Source organism: Microcebus murinus, chromosome 3 (genome assembly GCF_040939455.1).
Source record: "Microcebus murinus isolate Inina chromosome 3, M.murinus_Inina_mat1.0, whole genome shotgun sequence".
Classification (NCBI taxonomy): domain Eukaryota; kingdom Metazoa; phylum Chordata; class Mammalia; order Primates; family Cheirogaleidae; genus Microcebus; species Microcebus murinus.
This window is the reverse complement of record NC_134106.1, coordinates 11,789,613-11,811,238: the sequence shown is the minus strand read 5'-3', so window position 1 is coordinate 11,811,238 and position 21,626 is coordinate 11,789,613. Positions and strand designations below refer to the sequence as shown.

Sequence of the window (21,626 nt, the reverse complement as noted above, 5' to 3'; positions counted from 1 at the left end):
ATAGTTGTTAAAAACAGTTAAACATTCTTTTCTTGCGTATTTTCTTCCTCTTCTTTTCCTATTTCTTATGGTTTTATTTCTACATTGTCATAGCATATAGTTATTTCAAACTTTTCTCTCTTTCTCAAATCACCTTTTTTTTTTTTTTTTTTTTTGAGACAGAGTCTCACTTTGTTGCCCAGGCTAGAGTGAGTGCCATGGTGTCAGCCTAGCTCACAGCAACCTCAAACTCCTGGGCTCAAGCAATCCTGCTGCCTCAGCCTCCCGAGTAGCTGGGACTACAGGCATGCGCCATCATGCCCCGCTAATTTTTTCTCTATATATTAGTTGGCCAATTAATTTCTTTCTATTTATAGTAGAGACGGGGTCTCGCTCTTGCTCAGACTGGTTCCGAACTCCTGACCTCGAGCCATCCGCCCGCCTCGGCCTCCCAGAATGCTAGGATTACAGGCGTGAGCTACCACGCCCGGCCCGAAATCATCTTTTAATTTAAGTTCTAATAGATACATATTTTATGTGTATCCCTAGTCCTTATGTTGATTTCTGTTCATTTGTTTGGTCTGAATCCTGTTGTCAGGTAGACTCATCAGGATTTGTTCATTGAAACATTTCTGTATTCTTGCATGTTAAAGACAGTTTGTATGTTCGAGCTTTTTTTTTTTTTTTTTTTTTGAATTTTAACAGAATTTATTTATTTATTTATTTTTGAGACAAGGTCTCACTCTGTCACTTAGGCTAGAGTGCAATGGTGTGATCATTGCTTGTTGCAGACTTGAACTCCTGGATTCAAGTGATCCTCCTGGCTCAGCCTCCAGACTAGCTGGGACAAACGGCACGTAACACCATGCCTGGTTAATTTAGAAAAAAATTTTTTTTTGTAGAGATGGGATCTTGCTGTTGCCCAGGCTGGTCTCAAACTCTTGGTCTCAAGTGATCCTCCTGCCTCAGCCTCCCCAAATGCTAGGCTTACAGGCATGAGCCATTGTGCCCGGCCCCAGAATTTATTGGTTTTCTTTGAGTATCTCTGGTCAGCCTTTGGAAGAGCCTGGTTCTTGAACCTGATTTTGAACCTCCGGGTTCTTCCATCCTTGTTTTCGAGCTGCTGCTTCTGCAGCTTTTAAAGCCTTTTTTTGCTTCTTCAGCTTTTGAGCCTCCTGGAAAACCTGAATGCAGAGAGCCTCTTGGTCACAAATCGGTGGTGGGCTGCTCAGTAATACAGAGGGGGAAAGGTGTACTCAATCCCCAGCTCTCTGCACATCTTCTCAAAGACATCATAGTTGGTCTTACGGAGGTTTTTGAGCATCTTCTTCCTCTGGTCAAATCAATTGCTGTATATAAAATATTTGGTTTTTATTTTCTTTATATGGATATCTTACATTTGTCACTCCATTTTCTTCTGGTATAAATCATGTGCTGAAAAGTCTGATACAAACATGATTTTCTCTTCCTTTCCCATATAATGTACTTTGTCATTTTGCCTGGACTCCCCCCAATTTTTTTTCCTTTTCTTTTTGTTTTAAAGTTGGAGTCTCACTCTGTCACCCAGGCTGGAGTACAGTGGTGTGAGCATGGTTCACCCCAGCCTCATACTCCTGGGCTCAAGCAATCCCCCTACCTTAGCCTCCTGAGTAGCTAGGACTACGAGCACACACCACTGCACCTGGCTAAATTTTTTGTTATTTTGTTTTTTTTAGAGATGGGGTCTTGAACTCCTGGCTTAAAGTGATCCTCCTGCATCAGCCTCCAAGAACGCTGTGATTATAGGTGTGTGCCAGCACACCCAGCCCCCTTTTTCTATAAAGTTCAGTAATTTTAGTAGAATATATTTCAGAGTTGATTGCTTTATTTTTTTCCCCTTCAAGTACATGGTGTTCCCTTTCAATATGTAATTCAGTTTATTTTTCACTTCAGGAAACTTTTTGGAATTGTTTTTAATATTTGTTGTGATCACTTGCTTCAATTTTCAACTTTGGCGGCTGCTGTTTTTCATATGTTAGATCATTTTTATCTGTCATTGTCATTTTTCTCTTCAATTCTTTTTTGTCACTTTCTTAATTTCTTCTTTTAGATATTTTTCTCCTTTTCATCTTCAATTTCTCTGTATTATCTATTTTGTTTACTCATACTTGACTTCAAATTTATACTTCATTTTGATAGTGCTATTTTTCTTTTATTTGTAATTCTTTCAGATTTCTACCACCTTTTTCTGACATTTCCTAATTCAAATTTATGTTATTTTATATGACTTATTATTTCTTGTTTTCTTTAAATTTTGGAATTTATTTTGAAATAGTAGGTTAGAGGTAGAAATCTATTTTGTGAACCTCTTTTTTTGCCATTCTTTTGTTGTTTATAAGAATATAATTCTGTTCTTTATTCTATCTTTCCCTTTCTTTTCTATGGTAACTTTATATGAGATTTGATCTTCACTTTCTTTAGTCAGTTATTCCTGTACTTATCAATGTAGTTTCTGCTCCCAGAAGTTTCTTCTCAGCGTGGGACTTGTCCTGTACAAGTGAGCCTTGGCTTGTTCCTTTTGAGAGCTTATCAAGTGCCAATTGTTTTAGGATTCCTTTGCATTCTCCCACTATTGGAGTGTACATAATCTCTCTCAGTTTGCATTTATGTAAAAAGTGCTTATCAAGTACCGGTCAGTATTTTGGCAAGTGACTATTCACCATTTTATGTGTAGAGCAGTGAGGAAATTGCCTACTGTGAATGCCAGGAGGTAAATTGCCTGCATGTTAGGAGAGTTACTTGTATTGCTGCCTCAGAGTGTTGTCATGTCACCTATAGCTTGTCACATGAGCTTCTGGGCTTTGGCTGTCCCCTTGGTAAAATGTAAAAAAAAAAAAAAAAAAAAAAAAAGTGGTAAAAATGCAAAATTAAAGTGGTAGATTACAAGTGTAGGTGCATATCAGAGGCACCAGGGGAGTTTTTTCCAAAAGACACATGTATGTGCTTTTCCAACCTAGATTTCTATTTTTCCTAAGGGTGGAGAGTGGGGCAGATGTTTATGTGATTCTGATACTCTCCTTCTTTGAGAATGCCAGCTCTTTATTGTCTTATTTCAGTTCTTGTATTCTAGGATTTATATAATATAGATGTAGTTTCTACACTCAGGGAGCTCACAATGTGGTTAATGAAGCTAGATAAAGTATTAGAAGGTAGACAAATTAAATATCAAAATATGCTCCCAATATAAAAAATATCATTATCAACAGAAAAAAAGCCAAACTCTGTAAAATAATTTAAAGCCGTTTTATTCTGAATCAAATTTGAGCACCATAGCCCATAGACATGCCCAAGAAGCCTTGAGCAAGAGAACTTACTGTGGTTGGGTTATAGTTCAGTCCATATAGTCAGATGAGGGATAGTTTAAGATTGTATTTTAGTTCATATCACTAAGGTGAAAGTGAAGAGTACCAAGTGAATGGAACATGTTGTTGGAATTTTAACTAAGATAGGTTATTATGGATTCAGGTAGAATCTAGTGTTTGTACTGCTTTATTTAGAAAGCTGAGTTCTGTGGTAAATGCATTAAATCACTTTACATGAACTCTAATTTTGTCCTTGGGACAACTTTATAATGTGTGGATGTTATTATTTTTATTGCAAAGAGACTATAAAGGTACTTATGATAATTAATTAATGTGCCCAAGGTCACATAACTATTAAGAACCAAGTTCTATATTCTTGACCAATATTCCAGCTGTTGATGACTAAAATAAAAATGACGTTCATCACCAAGGAACGTGAAAGAAACCTAAGACACATTTTAACCAATGTGAAAATTACAGCTACTTTTAAATTTTATTGCTTTTAAAACTACCAACTCAAATGAAGGAGAAGAGAACAAGATTATTATTCACTTATACTGAAAAAAATCTTAATACAATATTGAAGAATCATGGTTTAAATGTTTGAGGTTTACTTTTATTGTGAGGTACAGTTTTTTAAAAAGCTACTTCCCACCATTTTCAAGGCACAGACTCTAGAATTCCCTTCCTTGTCCAGCAACAGGCAGACTCTCAAATATCTCAGACTCTGTTTATAGAATTTAGCATGGATTTTCTAACTTGTTTGAGACTTTATATCACAGTTACTGTCAGAATTATGAATTATTCCCTGGGCCAGCAATCTTCTGTGTGTTATACAGACACTCAGAAATGTTTATATTAATACAAAAAAAATCAGAATTTTTATTTCAGAAAGAAAACATTGTGTTTCATGTAACACAGGTGACTTGTCCATCTTGAGAGGCTTTAATCCAATTGCACTACCAATAAATGTATCATCTTACTATGCATTTATGAAATTTAAACAGATAACTTGGGACTTTAAGGAAAAGTATACTTCATGTGTATTTGTAAGTGAAATAATGTCTAGGATTTGCTTTAAAATCCTCTGGAATGTTGGTTATTGGGGAAGGATAAATGAATCAAGCCTGGAAAAAAATATTGATATTTGTTGAAGCTGGTTGTGGGGCACATGGATATTCATTGCACTATAATTTCTACTTTTGCATGTAAGCAAAAATTCCTACAATAAGATATTTAAGGAAAGAAATGCTAAGCTTATGTTACCAAAAGCTTGTCCCTTGTTCCAAAGGCTGCATCAGAAGAATGAAGACAAGTGATTTGAGGAGAAGGAAAGAGAAGTTTATTAATTTGTTGGCAAATTAGAAGGTTGGCAGACTTTCGTTTTAAAATACCAATGTTCTGCCACTGAGCAGGCATAGAGAGCTTTTATTTATTTATTTATTTATTTATTTATATTTTTTTGCAGATTTTTCCTTCTAAATTTATTGACTCTTGTGCTGTTATGAAAAAAATTAGAGATTATACCATGGAATTAGTCCATCATTTTTGCTTAGGTCTGAGAAAGAAAGCTAAGGACAGTGCCCTGCAGAACTCAGAATCACCTAGCTCCTCCCTTCTGAAGGGGGGGGGCATTACATAGAGAGCTTTTAAAGGAGAGATTTTCAGCTTCAGGCTATTGCTGTTCAACTATAGTTGATGGTTCTGATTCATCCTATCTTGGGCTGAGACAGTCTTGTAACCTCTCTGGAAGATTCCCTTCAGCCTTCTCCTGTGGGCCAAAGAACAAGGGATGTTCCGCTGCTTATCCCGACCACTGGCCTGAGGCAGGGATGTAGTTTTTAATTCCCAAAAGGAGTGGGGCAGGTTTTAGAGAGAACACATTTTTTTTTTTTACCCTTTTTCATGCCATTCCCCCTGTTATACTTGCAGTGTGGCTATCATAGCATCTAATGAAACTAGGGGCTCTAGTATCCACCATAGTAAAAGCAAGTGGTAATATTTTAATTAATACATTTGTTATTTAAATTTCTAGAAAGAAAGGAAAAAAGGAGTATAGGGTTGGAACAATATCTTTCCTCTACCCCTTCTTACATTCCTTGGGGAGGCTTCTGTAACAAAACACAGATTAACAAGAGAAAAGCATGTGATTTATTTAATACAAATTTTATTTGACATGGGAGCCTTCATAAGGAAGTGAAGACTCAGAGAAATCGGGAAACCTCTGTATTTTTAAATGCTAGGTTTGAAGAAGAAAAATGAATAGTTGTGAGTGATGTGATTGCATAAGTATGATCTAATGGTAATAAACTAGGGGGAACTTATCAAGTCATGTTTGTTCACCTTCTCCTTTGTGACTCTGTGTCTTCAGAGATAAGGATGTTCTTTTCCTCTAGACTTAGGGGGATACATCTTGAATGAGGATCTTATGACTTGCTTGAGGGTAAGGTCAGAAACCCTTCTGAGGTTTTATGACCTGCTTCATGGGGCAAGGATGAAGGGAAGGTGAGAGTGACCTTCTTGCTTCTGTTGTTTTCTCAAATGCTAAGGTGCCATATTCTGTGGTAATATGTCCTGAACATGAATTATATTTGACCATAATTTCTACTGAGGAGCACGTTGTGACTACTGGAAAGGCCCAGGTGGGGACTGTAATCCTGGTTCCTGGAAGTGCCATGGGTTGGGATTAGAGACATCTGCATTACAGCTCAGTTTCTGCTCTCTACACTTGAATGATCTTGGGCTGGCGTCTTTGCCCTTTTGGTCCTCAGTTTCTTCTTCTGTAAAAATCCAAAGGGTAGGCAGAGTTTTCTCTTAGCTAGTAAAAATCTATGCTTCTGAGGCCTGCCTTATGCAAAACTGTGGAGTTTGCTGACTTTAAATTTGAGAAAGGAAGATTCCAGGCCCTTTATCTTCTAGTCCGTCCTTTGTGCCCATCACAGAGGAAGGGACATGATATATTTAAATTTTTTCTTGAAGTATTTTTGCTTTTATTGCTTCTCTTTCTCAAGCATTTGTTATCTAGCCTTTCTTACATTTAATTCTGGGATTCTGGAATAAACGTATGTCTAGGTAAAGAAGTAATTTTGGTCTTCAGTGATGTTATTAGAGGCTGCTAATGTTTTCATCTATCCATTCATCCTACAGTATTCCTGATCTCCTGAAATTGTTCTGTGTGTTTTTGATGGCTAATGTGCTTTAGTCATCTGAGACTTGAAGACTTAAACGTAGATGTTTACAGAAGCCAGATAGATAATATAATTTAGCGCATTGGACTATAGGTGTAATAATTTTTGTTTTCAGTATAGTCATGTTTAGTTTTCAGGTATGTAGCTGATATTTGGCCTTAATATTGGAGCATTGTTAGAGAATGGTGGGGGTTTTGGCTAACTGGAAAGTTTATGGCCTTTCTAAGGGGCCATCTGCTACTTAGTTCTGTTGCCATTTGACGACATGTGCTGTGTGTTGCCGGATTTTCTAAATGTTCAGAACTATGGTTGTTGGTTGCCATTTTCTGGTCTCTGTTTTATTCTTGATGGGCAAGCTACCTTAGACTCTGTCCTTAGTAAGTGCCTGAAGGGGAAATTGTTAGATGTCCAGTTAGCGTTTATTGAATTTTTTTGAATCTATTATGGGTAGTAGACGAGTGGATAATTTGACAGCAAATCTGGAAATTCTTAAACCTTCATAGTGTTTCCTAAATTAAGGACTGTTTTTCCCCATTGCTTTCTGTTTCCATCATTGTCAGACCTTCTCTCTCTTTATCTCTTTCTCTTCCTCCTTCTCCATTTTTTTCTTTTCCACAGCATGAGTTTTTGGCCTCACTATAATGTATAACATATTCCAGGCGATGTGTACCTATAGAATCTTATATAGGTAAGGGCCCAAATTTCAAGGAATTGGTAATCTATTCAAGATCAACCATAAGAGGTATTGAGAACTCATGGTAATTGATATGTAAAGAAATATGTTTATAATGCTTGCATATTTGGGTTTTGGATTATATGTAAATTATAACCTGGAAAGTAGATAACAGACTCCTTAAGGTCAGGAGTCCATTTCTGTATGCTGGAGTACATTTATAATGTTATCAACCTGTTGGAACCTTTAATTACTTAAGATGATTTATAACATGGCACTCCTGAAGAGTATCATTTAATTTTGAAAGTTATTTGTATTTGAGTACAAGTTCTTGGCTCTGACATTATGATACTTATATAGGACGGAATCTTTAAGATGAGCCTTTCTCCAGATGGGATGCTCCTTGCAGCCATTCACTTCTCAGGGAAACTGAGCATCTGGGCCATTCCATCTCTGAAGCAGCAAGGAGAATGGAATCAAAGTGAGCAGGTATGTTACTTGGTTATGGTTGTTATTAGAATGACACTCTCTTAATGGTGAGTACCGACAATACTAATTTCATTTTTTTGATATTTTACTGTAGCATACAGCTATTATTTATTCTCATCATTCCAAAGTTATTGTATTCCTTAGTTGAATTATAATATCAGTACAGCAGGACAAATTAAGAATAGTCTAGTACTGAGTACTGATTTTAATTTGTAATGCAGTACATTCTGTATACTGAATGTAATCTATTCATTGTGTTCTATTTTTTTCCTCTCTTTTACATTCCAAAAGTAGAGAATAGAGATGTTAGCATTTCAGCTACAGTCAATATGAATCAAGGATTGTAGGGTCAAATCCTAAAAGATCATTTGCTCCCCCCCTCACCCCATTTTCCTATAAACATATGCAGTTTTGGTGGATAGTTTTGTGATTCTCAGATTAGAATCTATTCCTGAATGATCTGGTTGGATCAGTTGTAATTAAGAGAACTATTAATATACAATTTTTTCAGAATAACTGAAGAAAAGAGAACGTGGCTCTGTATTTTCTTACTCAATTCACAGATATAAATTTGTTTATTTTAATGTTTTGTCTTATACATAGCTTTAGGAAGGTGTTTTTCCTCCTTAGTTACAAATTCACCTTCAATTTAATATGGTCTCAACATGTCTATTTAAAAAACTTAGAAATTGTTTACAAACCTTGAAACCCAGACATGATTGAGTATAAATATTTCAGTAGTTTAAAATATGCAATCAGAAAGTAATGGGACAGGAAAATAATGGGCTTAAGAAATGGAAAAAAAAAAGTATATAGTGAGAAGGGATGGGTCCAGGCTAGAAGTTTGTTTTTAGCCATTGCCTTAATGAGAGTCTTTTGAACAGAGATACCCTGAGAGTCTAGAAGGACAATGCTTGATTGTTGAGCATCCACCTCCTGTTGCTTTGATATAGGTTTCCCAAAAAGTCCTCAGAGCATTTGGCTTTTAAATTAATCTGTCAATCAGAGAGATGCAACTTGATTCTCAAGCTAGTTGTATCTCTTATTGCAAATTTTTTAGGATTATGTGCCAGTTTCTTTTCATTTGGGTGGTATGAATTATTTTCTTTGAATGCCTGAATAAGCTGGAAAAACTAGGTTTTTGGGCTCACAAGAGTGAATACCATGGAACTGATTGCTATCACCAAGGACACTGTGCAGGTTGTGGTGCCATTTGCCTAGGGAGCGGTGGCTTAGTGGTAGCTACTGACTGCGATCTTACTCTGACTGCCACTCCCAACGCTGCTCAGCTCCCTGCTCCAGTTCAGAGTTCATCACAGCACAGACTGGGGACTGCCCTGCCTTCCCTTTTCCTGCTGCTGCTCTGCACATGGAGAGACTTGCTGGCTACAGCAAACTCTGCCCTCTGAGACCACAGCCAGATGTAGCCTCAAAGGAAATTTTGGTCTAAAGTTGGAAATGTGGAAGGCTAGTGAATGTCAGAGTGTCCTGAACACATTTTTTTCCCTGCAGTACTTGGTGTGTTATTAGTTTAGTATCATTCTGTTATTTGAAAGATCAGATTTATATGTAATAGTGTAGAAAGACTAGAATCACTCTTTGTAGTTATTAATTTTTTACATTAATTCTTTTTATTTGATATCTCTAAGAGCACAGAGACACATTTGTTTTTTTTCTCAGTGGATGTAATACAGATTTCTTCAGCCCTCTCAGATATGGTCATGTTTTGAGCTAGTTAGTGTGTACTAAGTACCAGAATAAATAATTGAGAAAGCCTCTCATTGTTAAATCCTTAGCTTCATCATAGATATTTAGAGTATTAATGATGTACTGGGCAAGGGGTGAAGGTGGCAACTCTTTGTCGAGCATGAAGAGTTTGAACAACCATACTTTGAGTCTTTCACCTGTATCCTGGGAATTAATCACATTAATTTGGATGTTTTAGATTTGAACTGTAGTATATGAATTACTAAAATCTAGTGTATTATAGTGAGTACAATAACGCTTATGTGTAATATTACTATAAAATCGAGTAGGTTGTTCCTATATGTATAACATAATGGTAAGATTATAAAATTCAACTATTTATTGATTCTCCTGAGTGCTAGAGTAGGAAATACAATGTCATAGTCCCTGTCCTTAATATAGTCATAGTCTTATGAGGGAAATTAAAAACAAATGATTAAGATAACATGTGAATATTATGAAAATATATGGTCAGAGGAAAGCATGTAAATCATCTGATAGTGTTGGAGAGAATCGTTTGAAATAAATAACATTTATAGTGTAAATCTTGGCTATTTATAGAGCATATTTTTTGCTTGTCTCACTATAACCTTATTAAATATAAAATTTTTGTACCCATTTTCATAGATGGGAATAGTGCTAAAAGAGGTTAACTTGAGATTACTAACTTGAGTGTTGGAATCAAGATTCCATTTTGATTCAAGTCTTCTGACTTCACAGGTTAAGCCTTTTTTCAGAGTATTGACTTACAGTTCTTACATTTAGAAGTACCGACTGCTATCTGGGCAAATCAGGTACTAGCATATGATATTAAGAGAAAACAAGGGAGAGGCATCACCTTGCAGTTTATATGAATGACATCCCCTGGAGTCTTGCAGTTCATTATGTAAAGAACCTAGAAATGTGCAAACAGTAATAAGTGAGAGGTGTAATATAGTTGTTTACCAAATATATGACTGACTGTGTGTGTACTCGTCGCTGGAATTCTTTTGAGGAAAAATCCTCGGCTTTGAAAAATACTGAGACAGTTGCTCTTTTCTCCTTCCTCTAGCAGCAGTCAAGTGAGCTTGGATCAGCCAGGTAGGGCAGAGCTTTGCCTTTCCTATGGCTGCTCTAGGAAATGAGCAGACAAACCAATTAGTTTAAAATAGATTATGTGATACTATATAATATAGGCAGTTTATAATTTTAGCTTAAACATTGCTTGAGAAGAAACTTACGTTGCTGCTGCCCTGCACAATCTTAAACTCCTTTACTGAAATTGTGAATTCAGTTCATTTGGGTCTTTCTTTGTGCAATTTGCTGCTTTATTAGTTTTTATAATATGCTTGGTGTGATTGAGTATTTTCTTTGTGAAACCTAATGATTAAAGATAGTTGTGGAAGTGCCTGTTCTGATTTACTTCTATCCAGTTTTAAGTTGATTAAATACTTCGGCTTTCATTGTCAATATGAAAATCCATCTGGCTAGAAATCTGTGAGTATTAAATTTTGTTCATGTCTGGAATATAGTAAAATTACTTAAGTGATTTTCATTTCCAACATTTCCCATATGTTACGTTTATATCTTTACATCTCATTTCTGGCCTTCATTTTTCTCTCAAGAAGTTTTATTACTTGCCTATTTGTACTTCTTTAGATCTAGAAAATGGAATGGAAACTTATCTTTTCCATTTTAATTTTATTTTATCTTTAACCTATAGTAGGTGTTGGACTATATTTGCTAAGTGGATGAATCAATGAAGGATAATTGGTAAGATGGCAGTTTATTGATTAATCTTGATATAATCCACAGCTGTTTTCACAACTTTTCTAGACTGTGAGCTCTTTTAGAATAGGCACTAGATATATATTTCATCCACAGACTCTCACATAGACTTAGCATATTAAATAATAATAAATATTTGTGGAATGAATAAACATTTGAAATGTTGTTTGTATGCTGTTGGAGGCAGAGACTTCATTATATTTAGATTCTAGTGGTAAAAAAAAATGAAATAAATGCTTAAATCTAAAGAAAACATTGCTTTAGCCATAATAGCTCTTCTGTGCAAAATCTATAATGGTCTTAAGATATCTTCCTCTAGGCTACTGCTGTATTATAAAGTGATGGCGTATTAGGCTGGTTTCAGACATATGGTAGCATGAATATGTAGGGGTGGAGAGGTGTAATGACACCTTACCATACACACCTTAAGGGTCACGGCTAACACTCCTATAACAAAAGACAGGTTAACAAGAGGAAAGCGGTTTTATTAAATAACAGGTTTATTTAATAACAATTTTCTCTTGCTAACCTGAATTTGAAAAGGAAGATATAGAGAGAAATTTTTACTTTCCATTCTCAACCAGATGCTACAGACAGAGATTCAGGAGAGGTAACCTTGGTAAAAGAAACCGTTGCCTTTCTTTGCTGGCTTTTTGTTGGTCATTTCAGGACCTCATCTGCAGGGTCCAGAGCGAGTCAGGTGTCTCAGCTGCCTCATTTGGGTGCCAGGAACTGTTGGGACAGAAAGATGTGATACCTTTCCTCACCCACCATAAGGAACATGGCGAACACTCTTATAAATAAAGGTTAACAAGAGAAAAGCGTAACAAACTATTGAATCAAAGTATTATGGGACACACGAGATGTCAGAAATGAAGATCCAAAGACTCAGGGAAAACTGTCTATTTTTATGCTTAGATTTGATGACGAATAGACAACCTTGTAGAAATGTGATTAGAGAAAAGGGTATAATTTAATGGCAGTAGACTGAGGGGAGGAACCCAGCAAGACCTGTCTGTTTAAATTATTTTTGGCCTCTCTGTGTAATACTACCCACCCCCACATGGGGCAGGATCCTTTTGAAAGGAGGGTTTTCAAGGGGGAAGAGAGAGAGTGACTGTTTGAACCTTTATGGCTTTCTTTGGGGGAGAAGAGTTCTATTTTCTGTGATACATCTTGGGAAAATGAATTCTGTGTTTTATGACTTACTTTGAGGGAGGAAGAGCGGCTGGAGACAGGAGAAAGAGAGACTTTCTATGTGCTTAAGTGTTGGGCCTGTAATGTCTCATTTTTTTTTTTTTTTCGTCTGTCTCTCATGGTGTAAGTGCACAGTATTTATTGAGTAAATAGAAGAAACCACACTTTTGAGAGAGTATACAAAGAATAGTATAATGCCAGGCAGTTTTCCTATAGCTTAGACATTCTAATTAGTATTAAGTGACTTAAAAGACTAATTTATTCATTTACTCATTCAGCATTTAGCTGCTATGATAGGTGGGCAGTGTGATGGATCTGGGAATACAAGGATGAGCATGACAGAGTTTTGGATGCAGAAGAACAAGTCTTCACTTTGCGTTTAAAATTGGATTCACAGGAGATGCCCATTAGTTAAGCAGTGTGCAAGGAAGTCCCAGATGACTTAAGACCTTGGTTCTACCGAGTGTTGCTTCTTCATGGTGTTTGGTCTCATTATTAACTTTAATAAAGATGCACATTTTTTGCATTCACAAAGTGTTTATGCCAATGAGATTTTTAAAAAAATTTTTTTCTCAATATTTCTTGTCAAATTTCATTCTGATCTACATGTCCTTAAATTTACTGAAGGCTGACTCTCAATTGTTGTTGCTGTTTGAGGAGCTTAAAGTTTTATTCCATACTCTCTTTGTGTACTCCAGAATGTGGGGGACGTGCACATGTCATATAAATGTGTGCGTGTGTATGGTCAGGACAGGTACTACTGGTGGTTCTGAGGCATTGTAAAATCTCTTAAAGTGATCAAATAAGATTTTAATTTAGTTGATTATTTTCAGTGATATGTACCTTATTGTATTCTAATTCTTTGAAAATTAATCATCTTTTTAAATGATTAAGTAAATCAGGATATCCCATTTCTTCCCATGGTATATAAATAGCCTTTTAAAGGTAACTTTTTTTTTTTTTCTGATAAAGTTTAAAAATTATGGCTTCTCTTCTCAGGGACTGCTGTTCTTGCTCTGAGTGATTTACCATATTAATGGAGGGCAGGAAGTTCTTTCAGGCTATGGAAAACATATCTATATTAATATTCTAACGTATAAACCACTGATAAATTGATAATAAACAATGCTTATTTTGTTGCTTTAGATGAATATGCACATTTTGTTTGTCTTGAGTATAGCAACACCTTTTTAGCATTTACAATTTCAAATAAATGCCTCAGTGGTTTTTTTTACTGGTCTTTTCCCGTACTGTTGTACTTCTGTAGAGTTAAGGAACAGTGAGCTAAGAGGGTGTCTGGCAATGGCTTAATCTCAATTGCTTTATGATATTTGAGAGATACTGATGTGCTGTTATGTTCTCAAAGGTGAGTGTGACACTATTTTGTCACAAGAGTAGAATATGAATATGAATGGATTTATTTGAGAATTTCATGGTTATACTTTTTTACTTAGTAAGTTTTTAGTCATGGAACATTAACATGGAGGTTGCCTAGTCAGATCTCAGAGCTATGAAAACCGAGGCCAGAGGGGTTGGTTAGTTTGCAAGTGGCAGGGCTTGGACTTGTATCCAAGCCAGTGTATATTCTCTAACACATAGCTGCCCTCTTCCCAGTATGTAGATATGTATGTGTGCATGTGTATAGCATGAATTTTTAGTGTATCTTGCTTTCATTTGTATTAATTGTATGCTTGCTATCTTATTCTTATGCATGCTATTTTCTTTATTAAAGTGAATCACAATATCTGCAAGCGTACATTTTAAGTATGAGAATAATTGCTTTTCCTAGACTGTTATGGTGAGGAATAGATTTCAGGTAGTTGTAACTGAGAGATCAAGGAAAAGTATCATTTCTATATTTTGGTGTTTTTAAATTCCATAGTTCTTGATGATTGTTTTATAATTTTCTTACATAGTTGACTCAAGAAGTCTTGTGCATATTTTCATTATTTAGCCAGGCTATGATGACCTTAATCCTGATTGGCGGCTTTCCATTGAGAAGAGAAAAAAAATCAAAGGTAAGTTGTATGAAATATGTTAATGAAAACATTAAGAGGCTCCTTTATTATGTAAGGTGCTCTTTAGATGACATAAAAAGTCTGTAAGTACTTTTGCTTCATGTTGGAAGAAACACCAAGATTTCATAGAATTGAGTACAGGCAACAGATCCAATTTTCTGATGGTTGGGGTTTCCCAAAGGCTAAGTCAGAGCTGGGGTGTGCAGCACAGCTCTCCTGCCACAGTTCAGCACTGAGATGACAGTGTGTGTTCAGTGCTCATAGCACACCCCTTTTCAGATGCTGCTGGGGGAGACAGCTGAAAGAGACTCATCAAAGGCTCAATACTGAGTAGTTACATCTGGGGGACTGCAAGGAAATTCGCGTTAAGTTGGTGGGCTTTCTTTCTATACATCTCATGTTTAAAAGAAATTTTTTTTGCAATGAGCATATATTTTATAAATATTATACAATAATTAAGATTTACATTTAAATAAAAGTAATAATTATTTAGTTGGCATAGCAAAACACAAAAATTAAAAACCTTTTAGGATTACTATTAGTTTTTTTACTTTTAGTTTTTGACTAAGGGTCATTTTTCTTTAGGTGAAGTTCTCAAAGTTAAGCATCTCTTGATTTTTGTGTCTCACAAAATCAGTGATAGTCACAGGTTTAAAGTCTATATTATAATATGCTTTTAGTTCACTTCTAAAGAAGATTATAATTATAAACATAGATTAAGATCATGCATCTGGTTCTGTGCTTTGAATAATCTGCTTTTGTTAATCATCTAAAATATTTAGAAACATTTTCGAGGAAAAATAATAATTTGTCAAAGTAGAAGTTAGAATTCGATTAAAAATAACTTGCTCGCCTTTCTTTCTACTATACATGTAGCTATATGCCCTAGGAACTCTGCTTTTCACATTTTCTAGGAATTCCTTTCTTATATGAATTGCCTCAGGCTCACATCAGAAGAAAATGTTGTTATGGTCTTTGTTTTCATTAAAATAATGAGTTATTCTCATGGTGCTGAATTCCAATTTAAAGATCTCTCTCTCCTTAATCTAATGTTTAAATATGTTTTTAAATATATGGTTTACTGTTGTGTATATTTCCTTAAAACCATATCAGACCTTTTATGTAATAGGCACGGTTAAAAAAAGTACAATAAAGTTAAAAATATTATGGCATTTCCTTTTAAATACCTCAGTTCAGTTAACCGTAATGCAATTTCACCTCTAAAAATTTTTTACTAGCCTTGAATGTTTTTTCTGTATGATTAGTTACAAGTTTAAGAGAAAATTAGCACCAGAAATAATTATATATCTGTCTTACGTTTTTCTAAAGAGTATAATTCTCTCATTTTTTGGTCTGAATGTAATATGTGTACATTTTCTGAAACCTTTTATAACCTTTGTATTTGTACACCTTGAATACATCTACCTTTCTAGTTATTACATTGAAGATGGTGACATCTCTCTCTCCACAGTATATTCTTGAGTTGAAGGACCTTAAGTTACTTACCTCTGTATCCTCAGAGCTTTAGACTTTGACCAGTTGTTGGCAGTTGGGCATTCATTAAATGAAATACTGTTTTGTACCTCATGCCTGAGGAAAAATTTCAGTGATGACTTAGACTTTATTTTTTCTTATTTAACATATCTTTGGAGCCCAAATAATGTAGGTGGATTTTATTTTTAAATTGATTATTATACTAAATATGCTGTATTTAAACCACATTTGCAGATGCATTTGTATTGATTTACTTTTCTCCCATTAGATAAAGAGTCCTTTTACCCGCTGATAGATGTCAACTGGTGGGCAGACAGTGCGGTGACTTTGGCTCGATGCTCTGGGGCTTTGACTGTGTCATCAGTGAAAACTTTGAAGAACTTACTGGGGAAATCCTGTGAATGGTTTGAACCATCACCACAAGTAACTGCCACCCATGATGGGGGATTTTTAAGTTTGGAGGTAAGGCTTTCCTCTTTGTTTGAAAATAGATATGTACTTCACCAAAAACTTAAATATCTGGCCTTTTATTTTAGTTGTTCTATGATCTAATCTGATTAGTCTTTAGAAACAAAAAAATATGTCATTGGAATTAGACATTGGATACAGTATCTGCCCCCCCCTCACCCCCCCCAAAATCCTTTGTTTACTGAATTAAAACAATTTGTAATTTTTAAGAGAATGAGGAAAATTGTTACTCATTTTACCATCTATTAAGGATTTCTTCTTCACTAAAGTCATTGATTCTTTTTCCCCCTGATTAGTCATCTTAAATTGTAGAGTGGTATTAACTACCTAAGAAATAATAGTCTTTAACTTATTTCCACAAAGTGTAGCAACTTAAAATTTTGGTCCTTTTAGGAATAAAAACTTGATTATCATGACAAAAGACTTCAAAATAGTGGCTCATTCTTTAAAGTTATGTTTTGGTTATTTAAAATTCTTATTTAAGTCTTTCAAAAGTAAAAACCTTCAATAGCTTTCACTTCTGCAATGCAGATTGACAAATATTGTTTACTCCAAAGTTTGTTACTGAGTCTAAAGATGTTCTTTGTAGAGAACTATGGCTTAAAATCTAAGCCAACTCTGTAAGTCTACAATGAAAGTTATCTTTAACAGTCAGGCTTTCAAACTCAGAACTTTGTAAAGCTGTTAGGCGTTTTCAAAAGGGGGTGAGAGAAATCTGGTCTCCATAAAGCAAATATAAATACCTCATATTCAGTCTCTAAGGAGATGAAAAAAACATCATTATCTTATTTTTCCACAGCAGGTACAGAAATATCAAAAGTTAAATAAATCAGCATTTTCAACTTCTTTATTTCTCTAAAATAAATTACCAGACATATATTTATAAGACCATATTAATGATCTCTTATTACAAAAGGCTTTAGTTTTAGAGTTTGGGAGCTGATAATATATGTGCTTGTTTCTGGAGCTAATATGTATAATGCTTGTCATTGGGTTCCTTTGAATTCCATTGTTAATCTGATCACAGGGCTGACATAATGAATCGAACCAGAGTAGAATTAAAAATGTGTTTTCTATCATTAACTCTAAAAAGTTGTCTTTAGTTCCTCACTGTTAATTTCATATCTCCTTTTTCAATTTAGTGTGAGATTAAACTTGCCCCCAAACGATCTCGTCTGGAGATCAGAGCTGGGGAAGAAGATGAAGGAGAAGAGGATTCTGATTCTGATCATGAAACATCTGCCAAGGCTCGCTACTTTGGTTACATAAAACAGGGCCTTTACTTAGTGACGGAAATGGAGCGATTCGCACCGCCGCGGAAACGCCCCCGGACCATCACCAAAAACTACCGCCTCGTGAGTTTGCGCTCCACCACTCCAGAGGAGCTTTACCAGAGGAAGGTGAGAGAGTGTCCTATTGCTGTCAAATTTGAAAGCATCAAGATTTTATTTTATTTTATTGAGAAAAAGCTAATTTTTCAATAAATGAAGAAATTTAAAGAGGGTAATTGGATTATTATCATGCTAGAAATGTATTATAACGCTTTTGAAAACAGTGCTGGTGTTTGTATCTAAGTGATCAAAATCAAAGCCGTAGGTAAGATATGAGTTCACTTTGACTGATTATCTGCTTTGTGGCATAACCTGTGTTTTTGCCACCCTTCTGTGGCCATCAGCTCTCCCTTTATCTGTGTCGAAGTATAGCTGTCTCCTCAGACTACAGATGGTGAGGGAAGAAATGCAGACTTGCTTTCTAGTCAGGGACTTGCCTGGGAAGCCAATATTTCCACCAGTGTGTGTTCACGTTATTTGTGCTGTTCACGACACTGCAGGGACAGCACAAGTAACCGCAGGAGTCGGGCTGTGGCACTGTTGGCCTGGTTTTGCCATTGTTCTACGCTATAAATGAGAGCTTTGCACCTTTTCTGTCTCATCTTTCTGTTAAACTGTCTGGGCAATACCTAATCTATTTGTTCCTCAAAATGTCTGTGGGCTTCTTGTGCCACAATACCCAGGAATTCATAACATGCTGCATAGGTCCGAGGAGTTATTATCATTCATTGTGTCATCACAGGGACCCTGTGGATAATTCAGTAATGTAACATTCCTGTTTCTGTATCCTCGTCTAAAGATTGAAAATGAAGAGTATGAGGAAGCCTTGTCTTTGGCACATACCTACGGCCTGGATACTGACCTAGTATATCAGAGGCAGTGGAGGAAGTCAGCAGTCAACGTTGCTTCAATTCAGAATTATTTGGTATGTGTGAATATTTTGGAAATTTGGTAAAATTCATATTCGTGGAATATCTTTTGGTTATAAGTCTTCATTTTAGAGAACTTTACATTGCTGACTTTTCTATAGCCAATAAAGTGTGTTTTTCTTACCTAGAAAAATTATCTTGTTAAGTTCTATTAGCTCCTGTAGCTGGACTTTGTTGCTGAAGATGTGTGAACAAATATTCACTGTTAAACCAGCCAGCTACCTGGCCTTGGCCTAATCCTTTCTCTTACTGTTATGCGGTCACCTCTTTTCACTTACATTAGTTAGGGTCTAGTCAGGAGCCAGAAACTACATAGTAATTTGAACAGGGAAAATTTTAATACGGAGAATTTTTTTCTAGTAACCAGAGATCAACTATAAAGGGGTAAAAAGAACTCTAAGGAATACCCTAGGACTGAAGGAGCATAGCCCTGGAGGGAGCAAAGCTGGAAGGGAGGCCTCCTCTTCCAGGCTGGCATTCAGACCTCACGGGGCCAGGGGTGGTTGTAGCATGTTGGATGGTAGAGAAGTTGTCTACATTGCCGTGGGCCAGGGCTGGTCCACAGTTGTCAAAGTTGGCAGTCCAGGGAATGTGGCATGGATAGGAAAGCTAGACACTTGCAGCGAGGGGACCAGTGAGCTGAGGTGGGGGTAGGGGGTCAGAAGCCCCCAGAAACTGGCAAGCCTGGAAACCCCCACCAGCATGCATGCAGCCCAAGGCTGGTAGATAAATAAGGAACCATGGCCAGGACTGGAAATAAAAAACTCCCTACTGTTGTAGGTGTGCTTCTTATAGCTCCCAGTCTGGGAAACTTCCCTCCCAGGTGCCCCAGAGATTCACTGGGAAAGAATCTTCCCATGGGAGTGCTGCTCAACCTCAATGAGAAATTGTCCGTGGCAAGAGGAAGGGGGACGAAAGCACCCTTGGATTTTCCCCACATGCCTTGTTGGCTGCCAAGCCATAGGAGCAAGAAGAAACAAAGCACATCAGGTCTAGGAGCCGGAGGCTTTTCCTTCACAGTGGCCTTCCAGCGTCCTCTACTGCCAAAGCTTAATATCCTATCAGCTACATATGAGAAATGCTGTCACATAGCCAGCTGTGAGGGGAAATTTGGAACTGAGAGGCAATAAATAAGTAATTGACATATTAAACTTGCCAGATACTTCTTTTTTGCTTAAATCCCACAATTGGTTACTTCCTGCTACCTGCCTCCCATAGTTTAAGTTATTATGTAACTTTGTCTCAGTCAGTTTGGGCTGCTGTAACAAAAATATCATAGTCTGGGTGGGTTAAACAACAAAAATTTATTTCTTATAGTTCTGGAGGCTGGAAGATCCAATATCAAGGTGTTGGCCAATTTGGTTCCTGGTAAAGGCTCTTTTGCTGGTTTGTAGATGAATTCCTTCTTGCTGTGTCCTCATATGGCAGAGAGGGGAAAGAGAGAGAGAGAGAGGAAAAGGAAGCAAATTCTTGGTGTCTCTTCTTATAAGGACACTAATCCTATTATGAGGGCTCCACCCTCATGACCAAAGTACTTTGCAGAGGTCCCATTTCCAAGTACCATAACTCTGGGGATTAGTTTTTTAACATGAATTTTAGGGGACACACTCAGGTTCATGGCAAACCTGTGGGCTTTGACCTTTGGCATCTTGGTAAGAAAGTAGTTGGACTCATAGCATACTTTATAACAGTTGAGACTTCTGATCTGACATCTAGAAAGGAAAATACCTTTGCATTTAGGAAGATTGTAAGAAATGTTGGGAAAATTTCATGATAATTATTTTCCCTAACAATGTAACTACATGAGTAATTAAAAATATAATATAAAAAGGTTGTGTGTAAGAAGTTGGTGCTTCAGTCAAAGAGGATGATAAACTTTAATACAAGTAAGATAAAGATCAGAGAGCATGAGAGATAATGGGAAAAAGGAGGAAGTTGAAGTTACTTGTATTTTATTTAAAAATCAGAACACCAAACCTGTATTATTTTTCTTTCTTCTTTTATGATTTAGGACAGTGAGTTCATGAATTTGTGTGTATATTTTTTTCTAGGTTACAATAAAGGACACAGTCTTGGTCCCTGAAGGAGCTAGGGATATTAGGGGAGACAAAGCAAGTACATTTTTTGGGGGTGGGAAGTATGTAAATATTTAGTTAAATAGGCTACCAAGAACAAAATTACTATTCTAAGGACTGTGAAGAGGTACAGGAGAGACATAAATGTGGCCTTTGCTGTTGGGGAGCTTATAATCTTACTGAGAAGTCAGGCTTCATTCTTAAAATATACATGACCATACAAGCAAATTTCAGATAAAGCTCTAGGAACCCAGAGAAGATAGTGATCATTATAGACTTGGTGGTTATCTTTATATAGTGAAGATGTTTTGACCAGAGCTTTGAAGGGATTTAAAGTTGGCCTTCTAGAGTTAGAAGGGAGGAAGGCACTCTTAATAGGACAATTGGTATGAACAATTTAAAAACCATTGAGTACGACTCTTGTCATGCTGGACTCATTGAGGCCAGTGACTAAATCTGTTTTATTCACTGCTGTATCCTCATGTCTAGTTCAGTGCCTGGTACACAGTAGGTGCCTGGTTAGTATTTCATAGATAAATGAACTCTGTGTTTGCTGGAGCTGATATTTGACAATAGTGAACAATGGGAAATAGGATTGGAAAGATATATTAATTTGGATTTGGGAAGATGTTGAAAGCTTGTGATAAGTTAGGCTTTTATCCATGTTGTGGATTTTTGACTGTGGACGTGCAGAAGAAGATAATGTAGAAGAGAATTGGAGTGGAAGGAGAATAGGAAACCCTGATAGAGGCAAAGAACTCCTACAGTGCCCTGGGTATGATGTATTGATGATTTAGACTGGTATCAAGGCTGCAAATATGAAAAGGGAAATGAGTTAAGAGACATTTGAAAAAAGAATTGATATGATGGAATGTATAAAGGAGCATAGGGTATGAGTCAAATCTTCAGATTTGACTCATAGTAGCTCTTT

At 36.3% G+C, this 21,626-nt stretch overlaps 1 protein-coding gene across 2 annotated transcripts in view; it reads left to right on the top strand.

Moving 5' to 3' along the window:
• The window catches only part of NBAS (NBAS subunit of NRZ tethering complex), a 328,315-nt gene that overhangs the window by 65,896 nt on the left and 240,793 nt on the right, over positions 1–21,626 (top strand). For both annotated transcript variants that reach the window (XM_076000562.1, XM_076000561.1), the window contains exons 12-16: positions 7,542–7,670; positions 14,335–14,398; positions 16,161–16,354; positions 17,503–17,760; positions 18,491–18,616. In XM_076000562.1, coding sequence (XP_075856677.1) covers positions 7,542–7,670; positions 14,335–14,398; positions 16,161–16,354; positions 17,503–17,760; positions 18,491–18,616 — 771 coding nt within the window. The remainder of the gene's footprint in view (positions 1–7,541; positions 7,671–14,334; positions 14,399–16,160; positions 16,355–17,502; positions 17,761–18,490; positions 18,617–21,626) is intronic.